Genomic DNA, 17,460 nt, shown 5'->3' with positions numbered 1-17,460 from the left:
TCTAATTTGACCTTGATTATCATCATCAAATCCTCTTGATGATGATGATGATGATGAACGATGAACGATGAATGATCGTGTGAATTTTGTTTCTTTTAACATATACAATTCTTCATTTTTCTTCATTTTTTGTTGTTGAATAAATTCCATGCATACACACAGGTGTATTCTACCTATTAATATTGTATATCCGGCCATTCATCATTATTACATCTGCATTAATGATTATGTTGATGATGATGATGATGTTTGTTGTTGAATGTTGTTTTTTTTTGTTTGTTGTGATTCTCTTCAGTTTGAGCTACAATTAGTTTGTTGTTGTTATTCAAATTTTTTTTTTTTGATTCCAAATTTAAATTTTAAATTTTAATAATTTTTTTCATGTTTTTCTTGTTCAAAATTCATACACGCGTATCAACCGAGAAACCAGCCAAATGCATCAAATAGAGAGAGGGAGAGAGGGAGAGAGAGAGATTATATCATCATAATTGGTTGGCTATGGTCATTTTCAATCTTCCACCACCATCATCATCATCACTACTGAACAATTGAGAAAAAATGTGCAAATTTTTTTTTCTCCAAAACTTCTTCATCAGAGCAACAACAACAACAACAAAAAAAAAGTTAGATAAATTAGATAGATAGGTAAGCATTTCATTTCATTATATGAACGTTTCTCTTGCTTTGGCCAATTTTTTTTTCTTTTAAAAAAAATATCTTACCTGTCATATCGTCGAAATAAATAAAGAAAAACAAAAATTTATGATGGATATATCCATTCACAATTCATCATCAAACAACAACAACAACAACAAGAGCCAAAGAAAGAAAAATCAAAAAAGGCATAAATGGGCAATCAATGGGTAATCAGTTTTTTTTTCGTTCGCGAAAAAATATCTATATTTTAATTCAGGTTTCCACATATTATTATTATTATTATTATTATTGTTGTTGGCATTGAACAACACCATTCATTCATTCATTCATTCATTCATTCATACCATGCACGAAAATTATATTAAGATGAAATGAAAATGTAGAAAAAAAGGCGAGAAAAAAAAATCAACATTCATTATTTTATATTTTTTTTGTGGCCCGAAATGGACGACAGGTGTACCCGAATATAATCATAATCATTGAATGTCCATATGGAAATATCGTTCTTTGATAAATAAATTGTTATCGTTAGTTAGTTAGTTTGTTAATCTTGATTTAATTTTTTTTTGTTGTTTTCATTTGAATCAAAGAAATGATTGATTCATTGGTTTGGTTGTAAATTGGCTATCTCAAATATGTTTTGGAAATTAATTTTCCGGACAAATTTCCAATATCTATGTAGATTTGTGAACCAAATCTGATTTTATGATTTTATTTGATTGAATTTTTGGCGAAAATCAAAAGACATACAGAAGCAAAAGTATATCCAAAACAAGCCAAGAACAGAATCCGAAAAATTTGAAATTATATAATATTTATTATTATGAAACATTTATGAAATTATGAAATTCAAAAATGTTTACAAAAAAAAAAAAAAAGGATAAAACAAATGTTTGGTTGAGTTGGTGTGTGTGTGGATATGAAGAAATTCAATTGTCTGTCTGTTTGTTTGTGTATATAATTATATAATTTTTGTTTTTTTTTAAAAAAAAGGTTGACATTTTATTATCAGTTTTCGTTGTATGTGTTTTGAATGATTAAAAATTTTCAAAAAAAAAAAAATTCAAAATTCAATTATTTAATTAAAGGTTTTTGGTTTTGATTCAAAGGTTTGCTATTTTCATTTTTGTTTGTTTGCTTGCTTGCTTGAACGAAATGAATGAATAGAAATGAATTTTGGCCATCATTTGGTTCATCATCATTGTTCAAAGGCAATTGTTCGACGATTGTTGTTGTTGCTGTGATGATTTTGGTTGAAATTATAACGATGATTATTATGATGTGTTTGATGTCGTGCACGACGTGCCTGTGCTGTTGGATTCTGTTTTTGTTGATTTTTTTGAAAAGAAGAAGAAAAAAAGAAACCAAGAATTAGAATAATTTAATAATTCAAAAATTTTTTCAAGAAAAAAGAAAAGAGAGAGAATTGAAAAAGCAAAGCTTACGCAAAAGATATGTTAATTTTGGATTTGATTCAATCAAATTGATATGTCTATTAAAGAGAAGAGAAAATATTTCTATCGACATTAAAGTAAATATGGAAAATTGAATTTGGAAACAGAAAAAAATTGAGTAGCAAAAAACAAAGCAATGACAAAAAATTGATCAGATTTTTTTCAACGATATGATTGAATTTTTTGAATGAATATGGCAGTATTTCAAAATCATGATAATCATATTGATGATTGATATTAACGACGGCGACGACGACGTTTTCGTAGAAAATTATTCATTGAAATCATTTGACCATTATAATCAAAATCTGGTTGTTTATTTGTTGATGATGATATTTTCGAATGCGTATACTGATTGATTGATTGATTGGGTTCATCATTAGTAATCGCAGTTGACAAAAAAATAATGGAAATTTAACAACATACTTGTGATATACGTGAACCACAACCAGGTAATGGAAGACCATTTTCACCCAATGGACATGGTGCATCCAATCCAGGTAAACCCTTTTGTTTGTTTTTTTTTCATTATCAATTTTTTTTCTCAATTTAAATCTTTAAATAAACACTAACCTGATCACCTTTATCTCCTTTTTCACCGATACCTTTTTTACCTGGTTTACCCTGATTTTTCAATATTTTTTAAATTGGAAAAAACCATATTAAAAATATTAAAATCTAATTCTAAACTAATCTAATCTATACGAGTCACATACCGTTGGTCCAGGATCACCTTTTGGACCCATTGGACCCTGAATGAATATTTTTTTGAAGAAAAAAAAACCCAAAAAAAAATTACAAATCAAAATTATTGCAAAAGTGAGATGATGTGTCTTTTGTGTGGATGTTCGAAAACAAAAAATAATCAAGAAATATAATGAATAAAAGTTTTAAAATCTGATAATCAATCAATCAATTTTATCCGTTATTTTTGAAAGCATTAGAGAGAGAGAAAAAGAGAAAAAGATGGATGAAAAGATAATCAGATAAGATTAGTTTAGTTTAGTTTGAAAGCAAAGTTAGTTAAACGAGCATAGTAGAACAATAATAATAACAAAATCACCAAAATACTAACCAATGGATTAATTGTAGCTGATTCTCCTTTTGGACCTGGTGGTCCAGGTAAACCCATTGATCCATTTTCACCTTTATCACCCTATTTTTTTGGGTAAAAATTAAAAAAAAATTAATCAAAATGAACACACAGACGCCATCTATTAATTTGAAATTAAACTTAAACAAACATACTGATTCTCCTTTTTGGCCTGAATCTCCTTTAAGACCTGGTGGTCCACGTGGTCCCTGATTGGAAAAATAAAAAAAAAGAAATTAATTAATCAGAATTTTTAAAAGAAATCATAACATACAGGTGGTCCAGGTGGACCCGGTGGACCAGGAACATATGGTAATTCAGAACGATCAGCAAATGCTTCATAATCAGGCGATTTCATAAAACTCATTTTAGCCATATTAGCGCCGGCAATACCATCACCACGATCACCTTTATCACCTGAAAAAAACAAAACAATAATGTTAACATCAAAAATTTCAACATTGAACATCACAAATGACAAACCTTTTTGACCAGCTTTACCAGGTGGACCGGGTAAACCGGGTGGACCCATCATTCCTGGTGGTCCTAAATCACCAGTATTTCCCTATTGTATTTCCAAACAAAACAAAAACCGATATGGCGGAAAAAAAATCGAGAAATCGAGGGTAAGGACCGGAGAAAAACAAAACATCAAAAAATCATTATGATGAAAAATGATAAAAATAAAATAAAATTGACATTTCCCGTCATTATTAATTAATTTAAATAAAATGAAATGAAATGAACGAATTTGATAGTCAAAAAAATCAAAAACCATAATGAATGAATGAAATAAATTGATCATCAGATCATTTTTGAGGAAGAAGAAAAAAACAAAAAAACAAAAAAAACAACGAAATCATAGAAAACAAAAAATTTTATAAAATAATGAAGATTGACATAAATACATACATACAGTGTGTGTGTTCGTAAGTGTTAATTAATTTCAATAACACAATTTTGAAATGGTTTTTAAAACAATTTTTTTGAGGGGTTGCGCGATCGAGGGAAAAAATGTCAATTTCAATCAAAAAACAAAAAAACCGAAACCAAAAAAAAACAAAAGACAAAATCCAAAAGAAAATAATAAACTGTCAATTGAATCTAATAATCAAAAAAAATATTGCACATCCACATTCAAACACACACACAAACATGCTATATACTTACCGAACGAACAAAGAAGTTGTATCACTTTCCGTTGGCCAAAATTTTTAAATGACAGAAAAAAAAATTGTTTTCGAAAATTTTGTTTTCCAACAACAAGACACACAGACACATCCACATAGACAAAAACATAAATACAAACCCTTTTACCACGTTTACCACGATCACCTTTTTCACCTTTTTGTCCATGTTCACCGGCTGGTCCAGGTAGACCAATATCGCCCTATCCATTATCATTGATATTATCATCATTATTATTTGTGATTATTTAACACTATACTACTATACTATTCTATTAACTAAACTAAAAAAATACCTTACGGCCGGGAGGACCGGCAGGACCTGGTGGTCCCGGTGGACCTATTGAAATAATTTTTTAAGTTTTTTTTTAAAGAAAAAGAAAAAGAAATTCATTAATCGATGATAATGATGATGAATAAGTGATGTATCATTATTTGAAATTTACCAGCTGGTCCTTCAATAAATCCGGTTGGAAAAGCATTACCATCCAATGTTGTTGTTAAACCTCGTTCACCTTTTTCACCTTTTTCTCCCTTTGTTTATTATTATTGTTGGTTCCAAGAACAAAAAAATTATGTTTTGGAACAAAGAAACATTCAACATCCAACAAAACATCCATACAAAAATACACAAACAAACAAACAAAAAAATCGAACGAACGAACCCGATCCAAATGGAAAGCATTAAAAGGAATAAAAGAAGAAGAAAAGATAAAGATAAAAACATCAATCAATTTTTTTCCAATAGTAGTCCTCTCAATTTCACACAGTGTTAAATCCAAAGGGAAACAAAAACAAAACAAAAAAACTAATCTTTAGTTGAAAAAAATGAAATGAAAAATCGATTTTCTTTTATAAAATGAAAAATGATGATGATAAAAAACCCAAAAAAACTACCAAATGTAGAGAGAAAGAAACCAAATACAATTTTGGTGTTCAAACAAACAAAAAAAGAAGAATTTTTTTTTTGCACGAAAATATTACTAACCTTTGGTCCAGGTAATCCATCTTTACCTAATGGTCCAGGTGGTCCTATCGGTCCCATTGGACCAGGATTTCCAGGAGGTCCCTATCATTTTCAAACAAAACAAAATAACAAAAATGAAAATTTTGTGCCAAAACAAATAAACGAAAAAATATTTCATACAGGATCACCAGGTAATCCAATACGGCCATCAAATCCAGGTAGACCAGTTGGACCAGGAAGTCCTGGTGGACCAGGTGGACCTGATGGTCCAGGTTCTCCCTATTTAATAATTTTTCATTGAAAAAAAAGACAAAAATCAATCAATTAATTAATTTTAAACAACAACGATTCAAAATAACAAAACAGAATTTTCACAGGAAAAATTAGAAAGAGTTACCGTCAAACAAGAAAGAAACAATGTAACTCACTTTCATTAAAAGTATATCACGAGGAGTAGCAATTAGACCCATTGAAGCAAGTCCCTTTTTTTAGATTAGTTTTAGTTTAGTTTTGATTAAATAGGATTTTGTTTGTGTGTTTCATTTGGAAAAGATTATAATTAAAGGAAAGAAAAAACGTTTTCATTATTAGTTTATTTCAAAGAAGCAAAGAAAGGCAAATTTTTGTTTCTGGTTAATTATTCAGGTTAAGGCGGATTAGGAAAACTGGGTTTCGGTTTTCGGTTTGTGTGTTTTCATGTGTGTGTGTGTGGAAAATGAAAAGCCAAACAAAATGATGAAAATAAAGGGTTATTTTTACTCCGAAACGAAAAAACAACAAACCTTAATGGCAATTAATTCAGCATAACCAAGTGTACCACCACGTAATCTTGTAACTGATCGTTTGACACCCTTTATTTTTCAAATATTAAAAATGATGATCGGGTAAAAACAAAAAACAAAAAAAATTGGCAAAAAATAAAAACAAAAACAAAAAATCCTCAAATCTATCCATTGTATGTGTATGTCATTGTGAGGTAGGATGATTGGGTTGATTTTAAAATGTACGGTTTCCTTCGATGTTTGGACAATTGAAACTTACCTTTGAAGTAGTAATAACATCAAGGCCACTTTCGCCTTTTTCACCTTTGTCACCTTTTTCGCCCTATAGTTTTACAACAACAAAAGAAATTACAAAATTTAATTAAAAATTAATTCTTTCGGGTTTTCGCTGATTCATCAGTATACAGAGAAAATATTTAGAGAAAAATTTCATACCGGTTCTCCTTTAGGACCATCAATACCCATGGCTCCCTTCATTGGTTTTAGTTTTTTGTAAAAATAAAATTTAATAAATTATTTAACGTTTTCCGATAGAGATTCAATAAAGAATAAAGAAATGAAAAAAGATTTCAGTTTTAAAACAAATGAAAAAAAAAGAAAAGAATTCAGATGAAAAGATTTGCAGAGAAAAGAAAAGAAAAGAAAGATTTTTATATAAATATTAAAAGAACAGAAAAGAAAAAATCGTACCGGAAATCCAGGCTTGCCCGGTGGACCCTGATTGAATGTTTGTTTTGTAATTAATTAGTAAATTAGATTTGTTTTACAGTGGAAGAAGTAAAGGATTAAAAAAAGAAAGTGAAAAAAATAACATTAATAAAGACAGATATAGATAGATTGAATAGAAGAGAAGAGAATCTAAACGTAAAATTTGAAAAAAAGCAAAAAACTTACCACAATACCCGGTTCGCCGGGTAATCCACGTTTACCACGTTTTCCTCTTGGACCTAAAAATTGAAGAAAAATAAAAAAGAATTTCATTCAAGCAGCAACAAAAAAGTGATAAAAATTTATTCAAATAGGAAGAAAAAACGTTCCACATCTTTATCTTGATCATCATCAACATCAACATCATAATCAAACAAATGATTTGAAATAGAAACCAATAACCAACGAACGAAGAAAAGAAAAAGAAAAAGAAAAATGTGTGCATAGAATTTGTGAAAACGTCATTTTGGTTGAAATTTTCAAAAATTTAAATGCGAAAAATGCAAAAACGAATGCCATTCACCCATACACATGCTGCAGTGAATGGGAAAATAATCGACTAAATTGCCCATGATTTTCTACGAATTCAACATTGAATTCCCTATATATAATCATGATTCTTTTGACAAACAAACAGCGGTACAAACTGGTAAAATTCAAAAGAAGAAAAAAATTCCAAAAGTCAAGTTAACCCTAAATGATATAATCAATAAATTTTATCGTATTTTAACCGATAACCCGAAATTTTTCCTACTCTCTTTGTCAATGTTTTTTTTGTTTGTTTACCGCCGAAGAAAGCATTTATCGGACGGGTAATTTTTTTCTCAGGATACGGCCATTTTTATTCTGTTGTTCAACATTGTGAATAAATCTCTAATGGACTAACCGAAAAACCAAAACAAAAACAAAAAAACAAAATGTAAAAATCATTAAGATGATTGCACCAGGCTGCTACCGGATTCTATTCACCAACCAACCAACAACAACAATTTTTTTTTCGTTTTAGACAAAATTGTTTTGTATTTTTCTATCGATTTCAAATGTTTATGATGATAACCGGAAAAAAACCAACAAAGCACAAACACACAATTAGCATCATTATCATCATCATTTTTGTGTAGTTTTTTTTCAAATTGAAAGTCAAATTTAATCTTTTATTTGTCTGGATTGCTGCTGTTGTTGTTGTTGTTTTATTGTTCTCTGTAATGATGAGTGATGTAATAATGCTTTTCATCTCTCTCTCTCACTATCTCTCTCTCTGTTTTTCAAACTAACAAAAAACCATTATCATTAATTCAATCGATTCAATTTCAATGTTTTTTTTCTTCCAATGATGATGATGATGGTGGAAAACAATCAAAATCATCATCATCATCATTCCCTTATTTGCAAACCAAATCTACCATTATGATGATGATGATGCTAATGGTATTTGATGGTTTTGGTCATCATTGAATTTGAATCCAAAACAAATTACATAATCATCATTCATTCAATTACAAAACGAATAATGATAAATGTCGATGCCCTTGTTTGATCAATTTCATTGAATTTTTTTTATTTGAATTTTTAAATTTTTAAATGTTTTCAAAATAGAAACCAAAAAAACAGAAAAAACGATGTCAAAGTATCATCATCATCATTTATCACTAAATGTGGAAACAAAAACAAGGTGATGAAAATCTCATCCAATTTTCATTGAGGGAATTTATTTTTAAACATTCAAATGTTTATCATTGCATCATTATAGAATACGAGAAGACAATGATGGAAACAAATTCTGAAATTCAATTCGGTCGGTCGGTTGCTGTTGTTTGAATGTGTGAACTGCAGATGTGAATAAATTCTCATCAAACATTTGATATTGTTTGTTCATTCTTTCGCTCTCTCTACATTCTCATTTTACATTCTTATCCCGGAAAAAATGATGATGATGATGTTTTCATCAATTTATCATGGATATAGGGAGAGAGAGAGATAACAATCATCATTGTCATCATTGTATAATAGGCAATTTGTTCATCATCATCATCATGACAATGGTGATGATGTTTTTTAAAACAATTTACCATCATAACACGGTTATTCAAGTTCCATTGCCAACAATTCTCTTGGAAAAAAAACAACCGTAAAAATACGGTATCTTATTGAAAACAAAACAAAAAAACCTATAATTCAACATCAAACAAACAAAAAACAAACAAACAAAGCATTGCTTATAATTAAACATTTCTAGTTAATTAAAAACAAACAAAACAAAGTTACATCCTTTTTATCGAATTAATTTGATTGGTTACCAATGATTCATTGTTTCTTAGTTTTCTTCATAGTTAATCAATTTTTCTTTTTCTTTTTTTGACATGCGAAAAACTTTGTTTCACAACATTGTCACTAAACTTTTTGGTTTCCGATAAAGTTCAATGAATTATGGCATTTTCAATCGAACAGGAAAGTGAAAAGACAAAAGTTTTATTAATCGGAAATCAAACCATCAAAAAAAGAAAGAAAGATAAACGATGTTTTTTAGCCAGGTGAAAACAGTGTCCTTTATCGGTGTTTGTGGAAACTTTTTAGAAAGAAAATTTTCCGGGAAAATTCCTCATAACCAGAAAAAGTGAAATTTTCAATGATTTTTTTTGTTTCATTTAAAAACAAATTGAAACTTTTTTACATCAATCATTTTCAAAAAAAAAAAAAATCAAAACATTTGTTTTCTTATATCACACAAAATATGCCATAATCATCATCAACGTCGTCATTGTGTCACAAAAAATGATGATGATGATATCCAAAAATAAAGTAGAAAATCCATATTATTAATCAAAAAGAATCAGAGAAACAAAATCAGGAAAATTTTAATGTCATCATCATCATAGCAAATCAGCAAATCAGTGCAATATACAAGAGCAGAAACAAGAGAGAGAGAGAGAGAGAACATCATGACATATGACATCCGTGAAACGAATCAAAATAACAACATGTATAATTTTGAATGGCTTTTCAAAAATTGAAAATCTTGAAAATATATCCCAGAAAAAAATGATGATGATGATTATCATGATGATAATGATGATGAAAACCATGACTGAATGTAAAAGCAGAGAAAAAAGATTACAATTTTTGGCAGGCTTATGGATTATGAATTTATTTTATTTTTCCAGAAAATTTCTCCGTATCTCTCTTTCTCTCATTCTATGCTGTGTTTATAAATATGTCTTTATCGCTGTCTACGAATCAAATTGATGATGATGATGATGATTGAATCTTAAGCAAATCTTAAATGAGGAATATCAACAAAAATATAATCTTGAAAAAGCCCAAGTATTCAACATTGATGGCAAACAAGTACATATACGAATCAAGCAAAATTCATCATTCATTTTCGAAAATTATTCATGTCCGGAAATGAAACAATTATTGGCCTGATCTTGACTGACGACAACGACGACAATCATCTTGATTAAGAGGACCATTAAATGCTTCATGTAAATCGGAGATTCAAAAACAAAAACAAGAAAAATTTGTCACCGAAAACTGCTAATTGAATGAACATCAATGAAGAGATAAGTGAAGAGAAAAATGTCAGGAAAAAAAGGTCAAAACAAGCAAAGCATCCATCAAATGATAATTGAAACCAAAAAAAAAAAAGAAATTGATAAAATTCTACTTACCAGGCGGACAAATACATTGTGAAAAACCATTGGCACCACCACCACCAACACCACCATATTGATTATTAGGATTTTGATTCGATGATCCTAATGGTAGAATAGCTTCACGACGGAAACGATAAATTTGTTGTTCATATGATGTCGGTAATGATGATGATGATGATTGATGAATTTGGCCGTCATTTGGTATAGCCATTGGTGATTGTAAATTGTTTAAAAATCGTTGAAAACTCTATAGAAAATTTAAAAAAAAAAGAAAACAATCCAGAAAACAATTAATCATTTGATTTCTTTGAAAAAAAAATGATGACGATAATCAGGATATTAATGGCCATTATGTGTAATTGACATTTTCCATAATAATGATGACTTCCAGGTCTGTTGTTTTATCCCATTTAAAAAGTATCCATTAAACACAATGTTTGTTTGTTTAAAAAAACATTATTAAAGTGTGGACGGATGGATAGTTAAGTTATGGTATGGTTGCATCGTATAAACTTCATTTCATTTTTTTTCTATACTTTTCATTTTGTTTCATTTAGCCGAAAAAATCTCAAAATTTCAATCGCAATGAATTTTTCAAAAATTGATTTCAAAAAAAAAAATCATCAAATTTTTCTTGTTTCGCAATTTATTTCATAACTGTAAACTATCAATCATCATGATCATCATCGAACCAAAACCAAAACCAAACATCGTATAAACACACACACACACACAACACATTAACCATATTTATCATCAATGAATTTTACTGAAAATATAAACATTTAGTTTGGAAAAGGAAAAGCTATTAAAATGATTGAACAAGAAAGAAAAAAAAATCAATATCATCACCAAAAAAACATTCATAATTATTGATATAGTGGAAATTGAATCAGATTTCGCTATCAAAATGTAATGTACATCGAATGAGAGTAAGAGAGAGAGAAAACATCATCATTATTTTTTTTTTGACGACCAGAATATATATATTGAGCTGCTGTTTTGGTGTGAAATTTATCAATCAATCAATAAATAACAAAAATTCGTTTTTTTTTCATCGTCACTTTACATACACACACACACACATCATCATCATTATCATGAATGAATCAAAGAATCACATCATGATATTGCCACACACAGAAAATTCTTCTTCTTTTGTTGTTATTTTGTTGTTGTTGTTGAACAAAATAGGAATCAATTTCAATTGAAATTGAAATTTTTATATTTTTTTTTCATTATTTAGAATCCAGAATTCTTTAGAATATTTTTTTTTTGTGTGTGTTGATCGACGTTGGTGGGCAAATTCATTTCATCATTTAAATGAATTTTTTTTCCAAATAACGAGAATGGAAAGTGTTGAAAAGATGCAAATCAATTTCTATAGATTGCATTTTTTTTTACAGAATTTCTACTTCAAAATCAACCATTTGTTGTTTGCAATTGTTAAAAGGATTTCTTTTCAAAATGCTAATTGAATGAAATAAAAATCATCAGGATTCTTATGTTCAAAGTCAACAAAATGAATAACCGGAATAATGAATGTTTTTTTCCCGAAAGATTAGAAGAGCTAAACAAAAATGACGTACACACATTCAGAGGAAAAGTATTGATTTTCTGATAAGAATCAATTATTATTTTTTGGGAATTTTTTTTCTGTTTTGTTTTGTTTTAAACTTTAAAACTTTAAAAAATTAATTTTTCTTTTATTTCATTGCATATTCAGTTCAATTCAATTCAGAAAAGAAAAAGAGAATTTCACTGGGAAAAATAATGCCAAAACTTTTTCTTTCACTAAATTCTTTTGCAAAACATTAGAATTCAATTCATTAGGAAAGTGAAAAACTTTTTTTTTGCCAAAATTGAATTTCATTTCATTTGTGAACAAAGAATCCTAAAGAAAAACTGAAAACAAAAAAATTTGTTTTGTTTTCAGTTTTCGGTTCATTTCAATGATCAAAAAATTTGGATTCTCATTTTAATAATTCCAGGCTGCTGGTAGCAAACATTTTTTTTTTTGGCTGAGGGAATCCAAATGGGAATATCATCCAATTCAACCCTGTTATCGAAACAACAACAACAACAAAAATACAAAACATCCAACAGCAACAACAAAAGATCAGAGATAAAAAAAAAGTTTCTTTGAATTCTCTCTCTCTCGATTCACTAATAAATAATAATTTTTTCCCATTCATTTCATTTTTCATTTTGTAACAATGTTATTCTACAATACATAGAATGTGACACTGAAATGAATTCATTCGACTGGTTTTTATCTTCATCATCGTCATCATCAGACCAATTTTGACAAAACCATAGTTTTTTGCCATTGTATAGGATTTTTTTTTGTTTTGGAAACATCGCGAAAATTTTCGGAAAAAAAAACTTAACGAAGCAAAAATTCCATCGATTTTTTCTGTTTTTCGCTTGAAATCCAAGCTAATTAATATTATTTATTTATTTGTTGTTGTATTTTTATACACATTTGAAACAACAACAACAAAAAACGATAACAACAACAACAAAAAAAAATTGAAAATTAATCAAAATTAATCGTGTCATGACTGTTGTTGTTGTTGTTCAACTCTCGGTCTTTTCGTTTTCGTTTTTTTTTGGCTATCGGAATCAGGAAAAACGAAACGAAACGAAAAAAAAATTCAATAATAATGACAAAATTCTCTGTGAAATGTGTGTGTGTGTGGAAGCAATTTATTCAAACGAAATAAATTCATTCAAGTTAATTTGAACACACACACACACAAAGAGAGAGGAAAAATAAAATCACTGCAAAGAATTGTGAGAGAATCGGAAATTGTAGCCGAAAATCGGAACAAAAGCAATTGAAAATTACGGATATTTTTTTTTTGTTGTATTTTTCCACCGGAATAATCGGTTTGAATGGGCTGTTTTAAGCTTCTTTTCAACTTTATGTTCACTTTGCTTGAATCTTTATTCCTGGACAGGCAATGGTTTGAAGAATGGTTTTTTTTCTATTTTGAAAAAAAATTCAAATCCGAAAACAAAATTAAAAGTTTTCTTCGTCTTGTTTCGTTTGGTTCTTATTCAATTCATATTTAAATCATTTTCAATTTAAAGCAATGGAAGAAGAAAAAGATTTTGATTTAATTTTTCTCCAAAAACAAAAATTAATGAACTAGAAATTTTTTTCTGGTTTACAACCAGAAACAAAAAAAAACCTATTATCATCGTCGTAGATCATGAATGACATTCCCATACACCGCACTTGGTAAATTTGAATTCGAAAAAAAATGAATGAAAAATTTCTCATTGATTGAATTTGATTAGAGTGGTGGTGAAAAAAAAACTTGAATTTAAATTCAATTTACGATTCGAAAAAAAATCGATCAAATGTTGTTGTTGTCGATAATGATTGTTTCGCACCAATAAATAATCTCTGATCAAAACCTGATGAATTCCGGTTTTTTAATGATCGGTTGTTGTTATTCCAGGTTATTCTATAACGACAACATTCGAATCGATTGTATCGATAATAACCACCATCACCATGATGATGACCTCTTCAACGAGCGAAAAAACAAAATTCAATTATAATCATTCATTTATTCATTGGAAACTGATGGTTAATAATCAGAAACAGAACCCCAAAAATCAAAACAAAAATTAATTAAAAAATATTGATTACATTCACATATGGTGAATTGGAATGATAAACATCATCATAATCATCGTGTTATTCATGAGTGGTTTATGCAGAACCAAAAAACAAAAACATTGAATTCAATGTTTGAATTTGGTTTGGGATAAACATTTCGTTTCGAATCTTTTTTTTTCACTCAATTTCCGGAAACTATTCTGGAAAATGAATTTTCATTTTTTTCAAACTGAAAAAATTCCTGTTTTTTTTCACAATGATTCTCTCTGTGTGTTGGTTTTACTTCGACTTGGATATTATTGAGTTCTGGTTTCGAAGAAAATCGAAACGAGAAAAAGAAGAAGAAACAAAAACATTTTCATTTTCGATCACACACGAATTTCGAAGAGTTCAATAAAACATCAAAATCCAAAGAATCAAAGAATGAAAAAAAACACGCCAAGCACGATACCAAATGAAATTGAAACGTGACCATTTCCAGAAATATCATTATCATCAGCACATCATTCGAATTGAATTTTTTCAAAAGATTTTGAAAAATTCAATTTTTGTTTTTTTGCTTCTCAATTCAACAATATGGATCAAAGAAAAAAACGGTGAAACAATTGGAAAGGTTTTTTTTTTGACAAGAAAATTCTGAAACAAATTCGAATTCCGGATTCTATTTTCGCTATATTCGAATGATAATTATGTGATGATGATGATGATGATGGAAGACAAGTATAGAATTTTAAATAAAAATGCGATATTTTACGGAGTTTTCCGGTATCCATACGATACGTCCTATTTGGATGAATATTTCGAATGAATTTTTTTTCGAATAAAATTTTTCGAATGATTTTTTTCGAATGATATTTTTATTTTGTTTTTTTTTCTGTTCGGAAAAAACATCTAATCTTCGTTTGATCAAATGATGATGATATTAATGTCATCATCATCGAATGTATCATGTGTGTGTGTGTGTGTTTGTGCAATTTGTTGATTTAAGATACGAAAAAAAACGATAATTTTCAAATGCAAATAAATATTACGATAACTGGTGGGGAGTGTTTGTTCAAGTGATGATGATGATGATGATGGAAAAAAATATTGCTCAACCAAATTCGAAAACTTGAACATCTTTGATTTCATCGATTGAATCGAATCGAAAATCAAAGAGAAAAAAAACGATTAGAAAAACAAACAAACAAACAACAACAACACCGATCATTATCATGTAAGAAAAAAAAAGAATGTGGGCGAATCAAGAAAAATGATTGATTGATTCGATTTAATGCGAATATTTGTCGAATAGTTGCCGACCCTTATCAATGCTACAATATTGATGTTGATGATGATGATATCAACGATTTTTTTCTCTTTCTCTCTCTCTCCCGATGATTGATGGATGTATCATTTATTGGAAAATATATTTGTTCGGATATTATAAGGAAGGTAAACACACACTATTTGTGGTTTCGTTTGTTTAGTTTTCTACTTTTCTATCGTAAACGATGCTAAAATATCGAAGGCCAAACGATATTTATAATTTGCCTTCGAGGTTAAAGGTCAGTACAATTTTTTTTAAGATCAATTATCTATGGCTGAAGCATGAAAAATCTTCTTTTTTTTGGTTCAAAGAAAAAGAAAGAATTTCAAAAATTTTAAAATGATCAAAAAAAATGACAAAATCTTCGGAAAAAAAGATGTTCAAAAAATAAATCATCATCACTACTAACCATTTGTATTAGTTGTTCAAATCGATTATGAAATTTTTTCATATTTGGTTTCAAATCATCATCATCATTGTCGACATTGATTGAATTATGATCACTAACATTAACATCATCATATGAATTTGATGAAATAATAAAATCATTATTTTGTCGTTTATTATTATTATTATATAATTGCCATTCATCAATTATATCTGTTAATAATTGATCGAATGTTTCATCAGGTAAATTTGATGATTTTATCAATTCAGGTTTATTCGATGATGATGATGATGATGATGAATGATAATTATTATTATTGATGATTGTTGATTCAAGTAATGAATATTTTTGTTCCAAATGATCAATACGATTCCTTAGATGATTAAATGAATTGAATGATATTGTTGTTATGATTATTATGATTATAATAAAAATTGTAATTATCATTGACATTGTTGATGATGTTAATGATGATGATTTACAAGATGAATTTGAATGATAATCTAGATTTGTTTTATTATTGATTAAAAACATTGATTTTGATGGACTAGATGATGATGATGGTAATAATGCTGATAATTGATTTCTTAACCATGATTTATTTTGATGATGATGTTGATGATTATTTGTATTCATCGATAATGGATCGATTGAATCTTTACTAGATTTTGATGATGATGACTGTGGTGAAGATTGATTTCTACCACCATCACCCCCACCACCATCATCATTATTATCATTCGAACGTTTTTCAATTGTTGGTCGCATTTTTTTTGAAATCTTTTTCAATCAACAGTAATGGTAGTGAATGGCGCCCAAACACAGAACCCAAAAAAAAAGAAACACAGTGGCAATGACCAATGAAACAAATTTGAAATTCGATTCAAAAAAACAAAATCAACGATTGAAAAACATTTTTGGTGTTTCTTTGCAAAACACCGTGCAAACAACACACGATCCGAATCCAAATTCAAATTCAAATGATTGTTGATGTGTGCAGACTCTATTTTTATATATAGAGAAAAACAAACTTTCGGTAAATTTCAAATGGCGCCAGAACAATGAAATTCAATATCCATCCATCTATCTATCTAAGATAGTTAAAGTTTATCACATTATAAAATTGGACAATAACAACAACAACAACAACATTAAAAACATTAACCGAATAAATGCGAAAACTTTTTTTTTCAACGATAATGGTAAATGGTAAATGATGATGATGATGAACAACAACAACAACGACGACGTTCGTTATATAAATGATTAGACACACAAATACACACAAAGTGGTTGGTGGTTATATCGTTCGCTCTAATAACAGCCAATGAATTTTTTTAAAAAAATCTAAATCGAAAAAAAAGCAAGTTTGTCTTCAGCATTCCTGTGGTTTTTTTTCTCTATGTTCCTTTTTCATTGCAAAAAAAAAGAAAGAAGCCATCATCATTATTACCGCCACCACCACCATCATATCATTCAGCAAACGATGATTATGTTTTTAAAACGACAATATCAACGACGACGACGACGACGATGAAGACGACAAGAAAAACATTCCGTTTTGTTGTTCCATTCAAACATTCACATTTCATTTTGGGTTGTACCATTTGGACATTTTCTTTTTC

General features: G+C 28.7%; 1 protein-coding gene across 9 annotated transcripts; it reads right to left on the bottom strand.

Moving 5' to 3' along the window:
• Positions 1-1,454: 1,454 nt before the first annotated feature.
• LOC113789448 (uncharacterized) lies at positions 1,455-17,086 on the bottom strand. 9 transcript variants are annotated; one of them, XM_075824114.1, is made up of 18 exons: positions 15,857-16,814; positions 10,520-10,751; positions 7,035-7,087; positions 6,831-6,857; positions 6,576-6,611; positions 6,400-6,462; positions 5,787-5,840; positions 5,539-5,637; positions 5,380-5,460; positions 3,688-3,769; positions 3,479-3,621; positions 3,360-3,413; positions 3,187-3,267; positions 2,828-2,863; positions 2,685-2,735; positions 2,538-2,618; positions 2,103-2,462; positions 1,455-1,978 (listed from the first exon to the last, which is right to left on the bottom strand). In XM_075824114.1, exons 1-17 carry the CDS (start codon positions 16,601-16,603, stop codon positions 2,349-2,351), a joined length of 2,034 nt encoding a protein of 677 aa, XP_075680229.1. In that variant the 5' UTR covers positions 16,604-16,814; the 3' UTR covers positions 1,455-1,978; positions 2,103-2,348. The 9 variants fall into 9 exon arrangements, with proteins under 9 accessions (XP_075680229.1, XP_075680228.1, XP_075680234.1 ...); XM_075824113.1 differs by lacking the exon at positions 5,787-5,840 and adding an exon at positions 6,141-6,209 and having other exon boundaries at positions 15,857-16,793; XM_075824119.1 differs by lacking the exons at positions 3,187-3,267; positions 3,360-3,413; positions 3,479-3,621; positions 3,688-3,769; positions 5,787-5,840 and adding exons at positions 4,514-4,594; positions 4,688-4,731; positions 4,838-4,925; positions 6,141-6,209 and having other exon boundaries at positions 15,857-17,086.
• Between the last annotated feature and the right edge of the window lie 374 nt (positions 17,087-17,460).

This window comes from Dermatophagoides pteronyssinus, unplaced genomic scaffold, assembly GCF_027571235.1.
Source record: "Dermatophagoides pteronyssinus isolate colony J.1.1.1.1 unplaced genomic scaffold, Derpt_VIB-CSIC_2022.12 sq0049, whole genome shotgun sequence".
Taxonomy (NCBI): Eukaryota; Metazoa; Arthropoda; class Arachnida; order Sarcoptiformes; family Pyroglyphidae; genus Dermatophagoides; species Dermatophagoides pteronyssinus.
The sequence above is the reverse complement of the archived record's forward strand: the minus strand, read 5'-3'. Positions and strand labels throughout refer to the sequence as shown.

Bases quoted from the DNA above. Each gene is read 5' to 3' on its own strand.
- LOC113789448 (XM_075824113.1), bottom strand. From the start codon at position 16,603: ATGCGACCAACAATTGAAAAACGTTCGAATGATAATAATGATGATGGT. The intron at 6,858-7,034 runs GTAAGTTTTTTG...ACATTCAATCAG, and splicing joins CCGGCGAACCGGGTATTGTG to GGTCCACCGGGCAAGCCTGG. The intron at 2,864-3,186 runs GTTAGTATTTTG...ATATTCATTCAG, and splicing joins CAGCTACAATTAATCCATTG to GGTCCAATGGGTCCAAAAGG.